General features: G+C 47.7%; 8 protein-coding genes across 8 annotated transcripts; 6 read left to right on the forward strand and 2 right to left on the reverse strand.

Annotated features, from left to right (window-relative positions):
* Window positions 1–210: 210 nt before the first annotated feature.
* Window positions 211–488, forward strand: N7516_003686 (uncharacterized protein; the record flags this gene model as incomplete). The annotated part of the gene is made up of 2 exons (XM_057216406.1): window positions 211–303; window positions 345–488. The coding sequence occupies 2 exons, from the start codon at window positions 211–213 to the stop codon at window positions 486–488; spliced, it is 237 nt and encodes a 78-aa protein (XP_057078289.1).
* Window positions 489–697: 209 nt separating this feature from the next.
* On the forward strand, window positions 698–2,162 carry N7516_003687 (uncharacterized protein; the record flags this gene model as incomplete). Its single annotated transcript, XM_057216407.1, has 2 exons — window positions 698–757; window positions 813–2,162. The coding sequence occupies 2 exons, from the start codon at window positions 698–700 to the stop codon at window positions 2,160–2,162; spliced, it is 1,410 nt and encodes a 469-aa protein (XP_057078290.1).
* Window positions 2,163–3,343: 1,181 nt separating this feature from the next.
* On the reverse strand, window positions 3,344–4,925 carry N7516_003688 (uncharacterized protein; the record flags this gene model as incomplete). The annotated part of the gene is made up of 6 exons (XM_057216408.1): window positions 3,344–3,438; window positions 3,492–3,696; window positions 3,757–3,919; window positions 3,976–4,015; window positions 4,083–4,533; window positions 4,626–4,925. The coding sequence occupies 6 exons, from the start codon at window positions 4,923–4,925 to the stop codon at window positions 3,344–3,346; spliced, it is 1,254 nt and encodes a 417-aa protein (XP_057078291.1).
* Window positions 4,926–6,217: 1,292 nt separating this feature from the next.
* On the forward strand, window positions 6,218–8,276 carry N7516_003689 (uncharacterized protein; the record flags this gene model as incomplete). The annotated part of the gene is made up of 3 exons (XM_057216409.1): window positions 6,218–6,340; window positions 6,404–7,361; window positions 7,432–8,276. The coding sequence occupies 3 exons, from the start codon at window positions 6,218–6,220 to the stop codon at window positions 8,274–8,276; spliced, it is 1,926 nt and encodes a 641-aa protein (XP_057078292.1).
* An 85-nt stretch (window positions 8,277–8,361) lies between these two features.
* N7516_003690 (uncharacterized protein) lies at window positions 8,362–8,856 on the forward strand (the record flags this gene model as incomplete). Its single annotated transcript, XM_057216410.1, has 1 exon — window positions 8,362–8,856. One exon carries the CDS (start codon window positions 8,362–8,364, stop codon window positions 8,854–8,856), a length of 495 nt encoding a protein of 164 aa, XP_057078293.1.
* Window positions 8,857–9,119: 263 nt separating this feature from the next.
* Window positions 9,120–9,440, reverse strand: N7516_003691 (uncharacterized protein; the record flags this gene model as incomplete). The annotated part of the gene is made up of 1 exon (XM_057216411.1): window positions 9,120–9,440. One exon carries the CDS (start codon window positions 9,438–9,440, stop codon window positions 9,120–9,122), a length of 321 nt encoding a protein of 106 aa, XP_057078294.1.
* A 1,000-nt stretch (window positions 9,441–10,440) lies between these two features.
* N7516_003692 (uncharacterized protein) lies at window positions 10,441–11,236 on the forward strand (the record flags this gene model as incomplete). The annotated part of the gene is made up of 4 exons (XM_057216412.1): window positions 10,441–10,782; window positions 10,849–10,918; window positions 10,975–11,112; window positions 11,175–11,236. 4 exons carry the CDS (start codon window positions 10,441–10,443, stop codon window positions 11,234–11,236), a joined length of 612 nt encoding a protein of 203 aa, XP_057078295.1.
* Window positions 11,237–12,461: 1,225 nt separating this feature from the next.
* Window positions 12,462–14,099, forward strand: N7516_003693 (putative salicylate hydroxylase; the record flags this gene model as incomplete). Its single annotated transcript, XM_057216413.1, has 7 exons — window positions 12,462–12,508; window positions 12,567–12,571; window positions 12,646–12,722; window positions 12,778–12,835; window positions 12,890–13,628; window positions 13,684–14,012; window positions 14,062–14,099. 7 exons carry the CDS (start codon window positions 12,462–12,464, stop codon window positions 14,097–14,099), a joined length of 1,293 nt encoding a protein of 430 aa, XP_057078296.1.
* Between the last annotated feature and the right edge of the window lie 333 nt (window positions 14,100–14,432).

Below are 14,432 nucleotides of genomic sequence, written 5' to 3' on the forward strand. Positions count from 1 at the left end.
ATCAGATGTCCGATGTCACCGCTCTTTGCATCTGGGCCTCCATCGTCCAACAGCTGATCGAACAGCAGACCTACGGAGTAACTAACTTGTTACATCTCAAAGAGCAAGGATTATTTCAGCTCCATTTTTATTTTTTTCCCCTTTCAATGTAATCTAAATATAATAATATGATCTCGTTTTCAATGAAAATTCTCTTCCGGGTCCCGGCACATGCAGCTATACCGCAAATATCGACTTTGGCGCCCAACAGCCTTTGAGTGTGATATGCGATGTGAGCTCATCGAACCTACCCTGTTGATACGTGTCTGCCTTCTAAAGTGGCACCCAATTACTCTGCCTTATAGTTCCTGCAGCCTGGCCCTGTTCGCTGCTCTGCCCAACGTGGATGTGCATTGATCCCCAGCCTCCCTGTTCCGCATCACTTCTCCCACGCCTTAAAACCTCGTTGGGACGCTTCCGATCGGACCTTTGCGCTGATAAAGGCCTGAGGTTAACAACCCAACTGTCTTCTTAAGAACTCTGCCAGGGCTGTGCCTTGCTTATTCTTTGATACCCTGCTTAGTTCTTCCATACTTGATTTATACCCCGGACATTTCTTTTACTTTTTTAACCCTACACCGCTTCCTTGTCGACCGTCGATCTGGACTATCTGATGACTGATTTTCGATAACGTCGTCAGAACGACTTACTATTCGCCATGGCACCTTTGGGTCAAACAATCGCTGTGATTGACAAGTCCGGCAAAGTTGTGAGCACCGTAAGTTCGATCTGCAGCGGAGACTCAACCCCGCATTCTAACAAAAGAGTATTAGAGCAAGCAATTATTTGGTGTTTTCAGCCATGCCAAAAACGCCTATCGCGAGCGCAAATCCGCCTTCCAATCAGAACGCAATGCAAAAATTGCGGAGCAACAAGCACTCCAGGGACTTGCCAACTATCAGATCGACGACGCACCGTCGGTAGCCCCATCTCGACGAAGTCGTGGAACTCGATCAAGACACCACAGCGGCCGCAGCCACCGTGCTGCGTCCCACTACGATGATGAACAGACAGTAGTATCGCGGCAGGACTCTCATTATGAGCGCCCGCAGACAATTGCCCGTCGCCATACTCATCACGATGTGTCGGTCCGGGACGCCCCTCGCCCATCAACGGCTCGGTCAAGATCCGACGCGAATATCGACATGGATCTTGCATATGGAGACGCCTCTCATGCAGCCTTATCGCGATACAACCCCCCAGAGCCCAAAAATGACCAACAACAACTTGATGGTCTGGTCAACAAGGCACAGTGGCTTCTCGAAGAAGCCCACTGTATGCAACATGGTGCTACCGCGACTATCGCCCATCTCCAGAAGAACCCAGATGCCATGGCCGCCGTCGCCTTGACTCTCGCGGAGATCAGCAACCTGGGCGGCAAGATGGCGCCCGCCGCATTAACCGCCATCAAGTCAGCCGCGCCCGCCGTCTTCGCTCTCCTTTCCAGTCCTCAATTCCTCATCGCTGCCGGTGTCGGTCTAGGTGTGACGGTGGTCATGTTTGGAGGATACAAGATTATCCAAAGAATTAAAGCCGGCGCTATCGGGGAAGAAGGAAAGCCCGCCGAGACGGAAATGGAAATGGAAGAAATGATGGAGTTGAACACAGAAGATCTCAGTTCTGTGGAGATGTGGAGACGCGGCGTCGCTGACGAGCAAGCCTACAGCCTTGGAACATCTGTTGACGGCGAATTCATCACACCCACTGCAGCGGCCATGTCTGGCATCGATGTGACCACTGCCCGTGCGCGACGGGATCCTCGTTTCAAATTTGAAGAAGATGCCTCGGTCGCTTCATCCCGTCGCTCCCGCCGTTCACGTACCACCCGAGCTCCGACACATGCACCATCGCATGCACCGTCAGAGCGGCACGAACGGAGATCAAAGGCTCCCTCGGAGGCACCGAGTGGATTCTTTGGACGAAGCTCCTCCAGGTCCAAGGCACCATCGAAAGCCCCTAGCAGGGCACCTAGCAGAAGCAGAGCTCCTAGTCGAGTCCCCAGCAATGCCCCCAGTCGCGCCCCATCTAAACATAGCACTTATGTCTCCGAAACCGAAAAACGGCCAAAGGAGAAAAAGAAGGGTCCCAGCCGACTACGACTCATGTTCACCTCTTCCTCTTGATTCACCAACCCTCGCCACCCGACGGAATCATAATTGTACATACATATATCCACCCTTCCCTGATGTCATTAATGGGTGGATATGCATCTCATACGGTGCATGCAGCCACCTTGATCCACCCAACGCTTTTTACGACGACCTATGAGTTATGCGTCACTTCCTCTCCTTCTATTTTTTTCTTCTTCTTCTTCTTCTTCTTCTTATTCCAACCACTTTCAGCAATGCAGTCCCTTCACGCAAGCATATTTTGGCGTTCGTTGGCGGCATCTGCTGTATACCACATATCTACCCAATTAGGAAAGAATTACATTGTCTTGCATATCTTAAAATAAAGCTCTTCTATCTTCTATCATACATATTTATGTGACATGTTCTTCGCTATTGATATCCAATTCAAATTTATTAATATCTCATCCATCAATTGCCAGCCAACTACTATAGGTCATTAAGGTCGTCAATTCTTGACTACAAGATCCCGATTCCCGACTGCGGAGCCTCTACAGGTTAGATTAAAATATAAGTAAAGTAGATTCAAATACTAGCCTCCTTCAAGCTATGATTACTCTGGTCTAGCTTCTAGACATCTATGTGCTTGGAAACGAACAACTCCCATAGACGTCGATGGAGGTACATACAATGACAAGACCAAGTTGATTGGAAATTAATTTGGATCTTAGTATAAGCAATGCGCTAAAAAGAGTGACAACCAAATGACATGCGCGAAACGTAGTTTTAGACGTGTATTCACCAAGGCCTACTATTTAAATAAGGGGGTTGATAAATTGCCAAATACACAATGCTATCGCCCTAAAAGTCAGCCCTGGAGGTATGGCTTAACTACATGTAACAAGTTTAATTCTGACCCGACCACTTTCGTAACAAGTCTTTCATGAACTCATAAATTGAAACTCAAGAGTAGAGAAAGAAGTTCATGAAACAACCCAAAATATCAGGCAAGGGTTGGGCCCATCCACAAATGGCTGATTGTATAAATCCCCATCTCACATCTAGGGAGTTGTTGAAGAAGTCTCCCCATGAGTCCCGTACCTCCCTTTAACAACCACATCAAGGCCCATGTAGGTATACCTGCTTCTTCGAACAATCCGATGCGGACATTGGTCAAGAACCGAGAATTTGTCCCAAAATTTGAGCGAGAAACCAATATCATGTGTGCCCGTGTCCTACTTTGTCCGACTTCCCAGATCAACCAGATATTTCTCGATGGTGACCACTTCCGGGTCGGTGGTCATGAAAGCATGCTCGATGTAGGATTCCGCTTCGAAGCGAGTCAGCACAATTTCCAATCATACAGCGTAAGGTTCACCATACCGTAGCTCTTCAATTCGTTCCAAGCATCAACAATTGTTGCCAGCTGTCTCTTTGCCAGCTTCATTGGTGGAATCGACTGCTCTTCGTCCACAAACAATTCCTTGACTGTATTCAAGTCGGCGGCCATCTCACCCCAAGCTCCCTGAAGTAGTTCGAGTGTCTCAATAGCAGGTTGGATTACACTTATTAGGTCTGTCACTTGGTTCTGAGAAGAAAAAGTCAGTCATTAATTCGAATGTACCGAGCCGACAAATCCTAGACTTACTCCCATTGTTTTGATGTCACCCTGCAAGCGGATAGCAGTATCCCGCGCGAGCTCATTGTCGTCGAGCAGCTTCCGGATCTCTTTCATGCTGGCTTCCAATCGCTTGAGGTCTTGTTCGGCGAGAACATCTACTGTGATACCAGCAATAGTGCCAACAAACGGTCTGGTTTATAGAACTTCAGCATTCGACCAGGGACTGCAGAGTATCCAATGACTTACATCCAGACGTAGTAGGCAGTATCTTTGATCTTCTCGTGATCTATGAGGGGTAATGTGAGCCAAAGATTCAGCAGCGGACTTGAGCGATGGAGAGATCTGGCTCTAACCTCTGTCAACTTCCACTTGCAAGTCCTGGATTTTCTTCTGTTCCTCCGCAATCTTTTCATCCAAATGTTTGATATCATTTCCCTCTTCCTCCAGAAGCGATTCAAGGCTCTTCGCGCGTCCCTCAAGACTGGACTCGTATCCCTTACAATCTGTATGGAACAGATTCAACGCTTCCAGAGCATCTTTGATCTTTGCCTGTATGTCGTCAATTTTGGTTTCTTCTGATTTGATTAACCCCATGATAGACTTCGAAAGTTCGTCAAGATTCTTTTGATCAGGAGTCTCATTTCCCAGCTCATCATTGTACTCTCCAATCCACTCCAACATGCCTGAATAATACGAGCTGTCGGTACTTCCGCCTGCCATAGCAGCATACGTTTTGATTGCCCCGGATAGTATCACAAGACCGTTCCAGGTTTCGTCTTGAAACTTGGTACAGCCCTTCGAAATCTAGTAAGGGGGAAATTAACTTAGGGGCCTGGTCCAATCTCGCCACTAGCTACCAAGCATGTGCAAGATAGAGCTCCGTATTGCATGCATACCTCGGTATAATCTCCTAGTAGGATATCCACCTCATTCCAGATCTTGTCGTTCATTGCGCTTAGGTCCGTGAGTCCTAAAATGTTGGTGTAGGTATCACGGTTGGTTGGGAGCAACTTCCCAGTCCATAGAAATCTGCTTAAGGCGACCATATTTTCATCGTCCAAGAGGAATGTCTTTCCAGTGTCCTCTCCAGCATCGAATGCAGTGACGGTCGTTCTTGTGCTTTTGGTGAAAAATAAGTCCTTTGGGTACCAGACCGTCGGGTCATCAATCGGTTTCGAGGGATCGAATCTAGACATGATTGCGAAGACTAAATCTCAATTGCGATGTTAAATGCGGTAATGGTGAAGGTAGAGGACAGTGAAAATTTGCTTTGGAAGAGGAAGAGACAAATTTAAGGATGGCAAGACCTTTCTTTTATATACATTGCCACATTGCAATAGATTTCAATGTGGACTGTACCGACAATCGAACTTCTTGGGTTTCTGTATCTCCCCTGTGGTTTGAGCATAATTAGGTCATAGGGGCAGAACTAGATCGTGAAATTCTAGTTAGTATTCGGAGTAGCTAACGGGAATGCAGTATATGCATGCATACTATGTTGTAGATAGGTGTGTGGATAACACGGGGAACTGCATGTTTCGTGCTCAGCTTCGGGTATACATGCATCATGCAGACAAAGCGGGCCGAGCCATTGCATCCGACCTACCTTTAGATCGAACATCGAGCAAAAATCCAATTTGGGTGGATTTTCCAAGACAGGACGAAGGAGTAGGGTAGGATCGGGGTTCAGGATGTGCATTGGAGGAAGATGATGAGTGAAGAGGTATCGACATTGGTCTTTTGCACCGACTCTCTAACAACCTTGTCAGTGGACAATGATATCGACCAATTCAATGGACCTCATCCCATATGATTTCTGACAAACGGATACCCAAGGTGTCCTCTTCCTGGATTCCTGACTCATAATCCTAGTCTGCTGTGATGTGACACAATTTATTTGGTGTGCCTCAGGGGTTCACATGTGAGCCATTTATGTTGTACATATCTCCAGGGGACCATGCAGTCTAATGCACCTACCCCGGGAAATTTCAAGTAGGTCTCACAATAAAATGTTATGCACTGCTACAAGTCGTCGTAATGCGCGCCTTGCAGGCTCTACTAATGTGCGCACTCCTTTCAACAGGTGACCAAAGGCTCTACCAAGCAGGTTGCAACGTCACTATCACATTTATGTGCTTTTCTTCCTTATACTCCGCACTACAGTGAAACATGACTCGAGTCCAAAAGTGGTTTATGTGAGGTGACATGAGTGGAAACATGTAGCGTGTTTAATGACGTGTTGTTGCAAGCATTTTCGCGCAGTTGAAGTCGAGCCATTCCAGGAACTCAATGGAGGAAAGGAAAGATAGCCGATTGGTTGCTCGTAGTTGAACCTACATGCGCTTACATTCCATCCGTCTGTTCACTTATAAAAGTGACTACTTTGTGAAGAGCTAGAAAATGGTTTCTTCTTTCCTTACATCCCTGCTTCGCATCCCCATTCAGTAATCTCCGAATTTCCACGCCTTTCCTCAGACAAATCGTCGGTATGGCCCGCCCTACATCTCAACCAATGAATCCAACCGACTGGCAGGAGTGGTACAAGGATCTGGAGGGGGAGGGGAAGATTGCTATTCCTCTGCACGCAGCAGACGAAGTGAACAATGATTCGGTGGGTAACACAAAGTATTCTGGGCAATTCTACCTCTTGCGCAATCAGCTAAACCTCTGATAGAAAATTGCAATCCATCGAGGTATAATCCTTGATGCAACCACTGTTCTCGACTCATCCATGCACGACCTTACAATCTATGCTGATGTTCTTGCCTTTGCGGTCAACGAAACCCACATATCACCTGCTAAAAATGGCATCGTGCAGATTGTGGCTCGAGTTCTGACTGCTGCCGAGCCAGTGACCCTAGTAATCCCACCTGGGGACGCGGCAACCTCTGCAATCTCTCTCTATGCGTCAGTGTTAGACCAACCAATATCAGTCCGAACGGGTGATTCCAAACCAATCACTCTGGAACTCGGACCGACAACAGATAATGTTGGCGTAATTATAACCTTCTCTGGTGGGGAAGTGATAGCCGACTACACAAAAGGATACTCTCCAGACAGCCACCCGCAGCTGAGGGCCAGCCTGGAGACTGGGCTTCGCATTGCGCTTGCATGCTTTTGGAAATGCAGCTCAGTCTGCGTTTCTATTTGTGCTCATGTTGCAGCAATCACACACAATCAGCAACTCTACGCGATGCTCAATGCACAGGCCGTGGCGCTGGGCCAGCAGCTCACTGGACGAGTGATGGCTGGTTCAGACATGAGCTGGGCACCTGTATTGCCTCTTGGCACATACCAAAAAACCGTGGAGGCGGCTTTGGCCGCCATGGCTGCGTTTGAGGAAAATTATGGTCGCTTTCAGGATAAGGCGGAGTCTCTTCAAAGCCAAATCGAGGCGGGCAACACTATGCTATCTCAGGCGATTGACAATATGGGCTTGCATGTCAGCTTACGGGACTCAGCAAATGCAAAATACGATTATGCCGTCAAATCTTCGGCCTCTTGCGACACCCAGTTTCGTTATGAAAATGATGCGCTGGAAATTGCCGAGATAACATTCCAACGTGGAATTGAGAAGTGGAAGAACGAGCAGAAACTTCAAGCTATATTTGCCGTCTGCAAAGCTATCGTCAGTAAGTTTCCTGCACTCTGTTCCATTTATCAGTCTGTCTACGAAGTTTTTAAGGCTTACAGGAGATATAGCTTTCGCGGTGGGTATTGGCGAGCTGTGCATTGGGAACCCTACCGCTGCTAGCGGGGCAGCGAAAGCCGTGGATAACGCTGTTGAGGCTGTTGAAGACGCAGAGCAGATAGTCAACCAAGTCGAAGCCGCCCTTTCATCTGAAACATTCAAGAGTCTTGGCAAAGCTGCAAAGGCCCTATTCAAATTATACCCATCCGTGGCTGAGATTGTACGTGCGGTCAAAGCATATGAGTCCAACCCTGAGATTGACCTCCCTACAACGGGTGTTATATCTGGCTCAACGGAAGGTGATGCTGATTCTGCCGCCATCGCGACGCTGGCAGCATGGGATATATGGATTTTAGAGTCAGATCACCAGATGGAATTTGCCGTGTCAAATGAGATTGAGGGTGCAAGTGACTATCAGCTAGCACTGCGAAAGCATGCAATAAATGGAAAGCAATTGGCTCAGGCTCAGGCCGAAGCCATCAAAGCCGGTTACGAATACGTGCAGGCCCAAATGGAAGTCATTGTTTGCGCAAAGCAGGTTGATGAGCTTCAAGTTTTGCTTGCAGGATACACGGGACAGGAAGATGTGTACCAACAGACTGGAGTCCAGCTCTATGATCGTCTACTGGCACTGCGGACAGGCGTTGTGATTGAACTGCAAAACATGATTTGGGCATATCGATACTGGGCTCTAACAGACAGTACTATTGTCCTTGATGCAACAAAATCTACTGATCAGTATTTAACTGACCTCTACACCATCACACGCGAGATGGAGACAATCAACGAACAATATAACAGTGACTTTCAAGGTAACTTGTCTCATTCTTCCTCACGAGCGCTTGCTAAATACTGAGGATAGAATTTACATACACGGATAAATCTCAAATGGCATGTACCTTCACTGCATATGGGAGTTGCGAGAGCTGACAGGACAGTAGATGCCATTGAACCTCGGCCCTTTGCTACTTGAGGGACTTGCTGGTGAGAAGCACGTTGGGAGCTTTACGCTTACACCTGACCAAGACTTGGCTGGTCAGTTCTTCGGTGGCTCACACTACCGACTCAATGGCCTAGACCCGACTCTGAAGGGCGCACTGCCCAAAAGCGAGTTTGTCGCAGATGGCATAGTGGTTCTCCATTTGGAGATTAGCACATCGGGAATTTACAACGATATCCAACAGGGTAAGGTCTTTCACTTTTCGAGTGCCCCTCAACTCCGTCGATGTTCTTATGAGGTCAATGAGGCGGGCGAGAGAGGAGTGACTAGGGACCATCCTATCTTTGATTCCACAGACCACGCTGAGCCCACACCATTTACTCAATGGAAAATCAAGGTGCTGAACCCGGAGGAATTCGATTTGAGTGGGTTAACAGGGGTTGATCTTGATTGGAAAGGACATGTTCGTTTTGATCCGACGAGAAAGTTACAGTGATAGTTCTGCAGACCTGAAAATATGTGACTCGTTATGAGATATTACCGAAATTATACATGTATTGTAGTCCGTGATGCCGCCCAGCAGCAAGTACAGCAGTTCAGCCGTACGATTGCATGCCAACAGGTATTTGATCAGGGCCCCAGTAGACATTGCATCCATATTCACGGCCACCGTACGGCTGAGCCGGATTCCGGGGAGCCACCCGTCCCGGAGGCGTCGCATATACGCGCTGAGCTAGACAGGATAGAACCGCTGTACCATCAGTAGACCAATCGGCCCACGCAGATCCAGGCGGGCGAAAGGGGCGAGGCCAATCCATGGTTACGTCGCACGCAACGGACCGTGTATTTGGCCGGTTTGAAACCCGAAGATTTGGTCCAGTGCGTCCAGCAACACGATCCTAAGAACCGAGCGAGAGCGAATTGACCGCGGCGGCCACTTGGGACTGAATGGAAGCCGTAGCCCGCATAAGCCAGAAGGTCAGTGTCCGCGTTGGCCACACCATCCAGATCGAAGCCTTCGGTGTTGAGCGCGACAAAATACCCACCAAGCCATTGTAGGGGTACACGGCGGGGGAGCATATTGTCCGGCACAGCGTCCCATGACAGTAGGTGTTGATGTTCTTCGCCCGCACCGGGTTTCCCCACGGTTGGAGCAGCCCGCAGTATACATTCATATGGCGGCGGCAGCGGGCACGGGCAAAGTTGTGGGACGAATCGCAGGCCGTTACCTAGTATTCAAGCCATCATGACGCATAGTTATTTAGGGCTGCATGATGGTTTTAGCAAGCATCAATGGACATCGACATGGATTAGACGTATGCAATGCACAACGCGAATTCGAAGCAAAGCTCGCATGTTGGGCAGACTTGCATGCTCAATCTAGACATTCTTTCCTGTGCATTATTCTTGTTCCTTGTTTTCATTCAGGAGGACAGCACATGACTGCAGACTTAATCCTCTCTTTTGTTGCTTGAAAGATATAAAGATGATTCACCTGAGCTTTTCAAGTGTTCATTATCAACGATATCGTTTATGTGATATATCGAAATGTCAATGGACACCCTCAGCCCAAGGGGCCTACTCGCAAAAAACAAAACTTTCTGCTATGACGGGCCAAACTTCTCCAAGCTACAGGATGCAACCCAGGCAACCTTGACACTGCCATACGACGATAGTAGACTTCAATATTATGTTAGATTCACAGCGAGGGGACAGCAAGAGGTAAGGCAGTCACTCTGAAAAATATCTATCCGTTTGACCTTGATCTATGCTGATAAACTACTAGCTTTACGCTGATCTCCTCGTACCGGTCATGGAATACTTTTACCAAGTAGATACAAGTACCCGAGTCTTTCTCACCCATCGACACTAACAAAACAACAGATTGCCAACCAGTCTATGGACCTTGAGGTGGGCAAACTAAATCCGAGGCATGATTTGCAGCTTGACTGACCAATTGTTTGTTTCAGTCTGGATTCCGCGGTATAGAGAATACATGTACCTCAATTCTGGAACTCTCGGCCAAAGCGAAAGATGATTATGGTAGGAAGGGATCTGGACTCCATCTAGTACTCCCTGCATGCTGATTCATTTGTTTTATTTACCGCCAGATGAAATATTTGATGGCCTCAAACGACTCTACGGCGACGAATCGGACAACGAAAGTCTGCGTGCAGAAATCCAAGAAAAGATCAAACAACGGTTGGATGTAGTCAATGGCATGTCTGGCAATGCGAAAGATACAAGCGATAATCTGGTCGTGGCTATCAGAAACATAAATGACGCACAAGAGTGGGCCAAGAAGGTCGGCGTCGATTTGGCAAAGCAGACAACTGTCGACCGGCTGCGCAGGTGCCACGAAGGTGAAAGTGATGCACAGGAGGAATTTGAGTCTGACGTTCTGGCGCTGGAAAGGTTGAAGGTAAGCTCGGCTAGGTGGAATCCACTCTTTAGGTTGTTGCTCTCTCTGACAAGTGACATGCAATAGGGAATAATCGCAAAACAGAACATGCAGGATGACTCGAGCGCCTCTTTGGTAGATCTGCAACTCGCTGTTGGTGAGTTCTTCTTTCCTGGGGTCGATACTTTTGATGATGACACTTGGGCCTTGTAGGCGCGGCCTTCGATATAGCCGGCGATCTCGCAGCGTTGACCGAGTACATTACCAACAACACTGAGCCTGGGCCTGGGCCTCTTCTCAATTTAGAGCAAAATGAACTGCTGGAGATGTGGAGTGATCTGGCTGTTGAAGGTAGGAGAAGGCTTTCCTCTTTATCAGTATACAGAAATGCTGAACTGACCTGTCACATATAGTTCAGAAGTTCAAAGACAACTTTATTGGTGCAGAGAGGGAGCGTGGCAGGTTTGATCGGTAAATGGAATCTTATTCGGTGAGACTTGATTGTTAACTTGTTAACTTGACAATTCAGTTTTTAGTCTTTGAATGGCTCCAGTAGTAGTAGTAATAATAGTAATAACTAGTGATAGTAGTAGTCGAAGTACAACATCGGCAAATAAGAAAAGCCGATGATCGGCAGCGTAAACTCCCCCTTGCGTACAAGTTCAGGGTACAGCACTCTCCGGATTATATTACATGCATATTATAGGGCTCTGGGAATAGACATCCCTGTAGGGGTATTTTTGAAGAGACAGACATGTAATTCTAGGGATTTGGCTAACATTATCACCGAGCGAAGAATGTGTGTACAAAAGCATTGCAATTTTGTCAGAATGATGAGCATTCCCCTGGAATGATAGCTGTATCAGTTCGGCGTGCTTTAATAGTTAGTCTACTCCGTACTTAATAAACAAGGGTATTCATCCAACTGTTGAATCAAATGTGCAATCGGCAATTCCCAATTCGATTATCTGCCGTGAAGTCCATGAATATGCAACATGCATGACCAAAAAAACAGTCCTGGAAATGATCGAAGCCACGAACCCCAATTTCATGGGGGATGATCTGACTGTGGTCGGCAGATGGAGGGTGCTCAAAGAGCCGGAGGCTTTTGTATTAGCACTGCCCCCATTGGCGGATCCTGAACCGAGTAAGTCAGCAACGAAGCCAGCGAGTATTGTCTCTGTTAATTCGCATTTTTGTTTTTCATTTGCAATTATTGAGCTAGTTTGATGTCAAAGAATATATCATTTGTAACAGCGTAATTATATCAACTCTGCTTTTGCTTTCCAATCTACAATTTCGGTAGTTAAGCAATGCTGGGGGAGCCCGGGGAACCCCATTAGCCCCACAGGGAGCCGCGAAGTGCCGTCGCATTAATGAAGAATCCAGACGCTCTAGGGAAATGATCTCTCCATTTCCACTTCCTCCGGGGATAAGCTGTGGATCGCTGTAGGCGCTAAAGCAGTTCGGAATGAGAAATCGTATATTTCCCTTCCGGCATTGCGCAATTCCGTCTTTTCTTTCACCGAAGTAAGTGTCGATAAGGACGGGTGGAACGGCAATCCCTTGAACGAATAGACACGAAGGTGGTAATTTCTTGGGTACTTCAAGGACTGGCTTGCCAGCCAAAAACCTCTTCGTTTTTGAAGTCTATATCTCTATGATATAACAATCTCATCCCCATAACGAAAGTTTTCAAGATGGAGGTCCCACGGGCAAATGTTCCTTTACAGGTGATTGTTGTCGGGTATGTCTTCCATTGTCCATGGTTTAAGATACGAGAATGGTATGCTGATATTTTGTAGTGCTGGTATGTTGTTTCTGAATGCCGATGAAGCTGCATTGGCTCGAGGAAAAAGGTTGTATTAACAACAGTCGAACCAGGCATCGGCGGTATGGCAGCAGCCCTCACATTAGGTCTGCGAGGACACCATGTTATTGTCCTTGAAGCTGCGCCGAAGGTATGTATCCTTGAAGATCCATGCTATCTCAGGCAAGGCTAACCACTCATGATAGCTCATGGAAGTGGGAGCTGGAATTCAAGTGTCCCCAAATATGTTGCGTTTGTTCGACCGTGAGTCTTTGCCTCCTACAGGAAAAAAAAAAAGACCATGCTAATCGGTACCAGGATGGGGCGTCTCGGACCTAATCCACGCCCAAGATGTAGCCCTAGAACACATCCACGTCCGAAGATGGGACAACGGGAAACTCCTCGGCACAATGCCAGTGAATAAAACATTCGGCCAACAAGTCGTTATCCACCGCGCAGACCTGCACAATGCTATCATTAACAGGGCTTTGGCACTACCTAACGTTGAGCTGCGCGAGAACTCACCCGTTACAAACGTGCAGTTCAGCCCAGCAAGTGTTAGTCTAGCCAACGACGAAATCATCCGCGGCGATGTGGTAATCGGTGCAGACGGGATCAAGTCCACCATCCGTAATCACCTGCTCGAAGACTCGACTATTAAAGCAGTTGCCACTGGTGACGCGGCGTACCGCATTATGCTTCCTCGACACATTATGGAGGGGGATCCTGAATTGAAGAAGCTCCTTGACGAGCCGCAGGCGACTCGTTGGCTTGGTCCTCAACGCCATATCATCGCCTACCCCGTGCGCAACCATGAGCTGTACAATGTTGTCTTGCTTCATCCCGATGGCCATGGTGTTGAGGAGTCTTGGACCACGAAGGGTTCGAAGCAGGCTATGGTTGACAACTATGATGGGTGGGATAGCAGGGTGCGCAAACTTATTGATCTGGTCGATGACAATGAAGTTTTAGAGTGGAAGTTGTGTCTGCATCTTCCACTGAGAACGTGGATCCGGGGATCTGTCGCTCTGATCGGTGACGCTTGTCATCCCATGCTGTACGTGCTCATGAAATTTGGCTGGTTGACATCAAGACTAATCTCGCTGATTTAGTCCATATGTTGCACAGGGTGCTGCCCAGGCTGTTGAAGATGCGGCCGCGCTCGGTGTCGTCTTGTCGGCTATCTCATCACGCGAGGAGATTCCGCATGCATTGAGTGTTTATGAAAGGTCCCGGAAGAAGCGTGCTGAGACAGTGCAGCAGTCCGGATCGGAGAATCGGATTACGTTACATTTGCCAGATGGACCTGAGCAAATTGCCCGAGATGCGCAGTTCAAGGCTTCGGTCAGCGGAAATAACCCCGATAAATGGTCGGATCGTAGGACACAAGAATTTCTTTGGGGCTGGGACGCAGAGAAGGCGGCGTTGGATACTTGGAATGGTATGTTCCCTTATATATTTCTGGTGGTCATGTGCTAACTTGTGGGCAGAGGATCAAGGGCAGATCGCAGCCAATGCGAATCTGTAGGCGCCGTCGATACGATGCATCTCCTGTTCATATCTCCGTTTTTGTTATAGCCTAGTGACTAGACCCAAGAGCATATATCTTTAGAAATGTAAATACTTCACTTCATTGGAGTCACCGGTTTACGTGGACATAATAAAGATGGGATCATTTAATTCATCCAAGACATTGCATTTTTTTTAATACCAATTCCCATATTGTTCATATTTTCTCCAGTTCATTATACAGTCATTCAAGCCCAACACCATCCATCATGCATCGGTGGAACATTGGACAGAGAGACTTGACATGTTGGCCCGAGGAAGCCAGGGACGGTCAACATTTGGCATTCCAATC

This window comes from Penicillium verrucosum (genome assembly GCF_028828655.1).
Source record: "Penicillium verrucosum strain IBT 35672 chromosome Unknown utg000001l_segment0_segment0, whole genome shotgun sequence".
In the NCBI taxonomy this organism is placed as follows: Eukaryota; Fungi; Ascomycota; class Eurotiomycetes; order Eurotiales; family Aspergillaceae; genus Penicillium; species Penicillium verrucosum.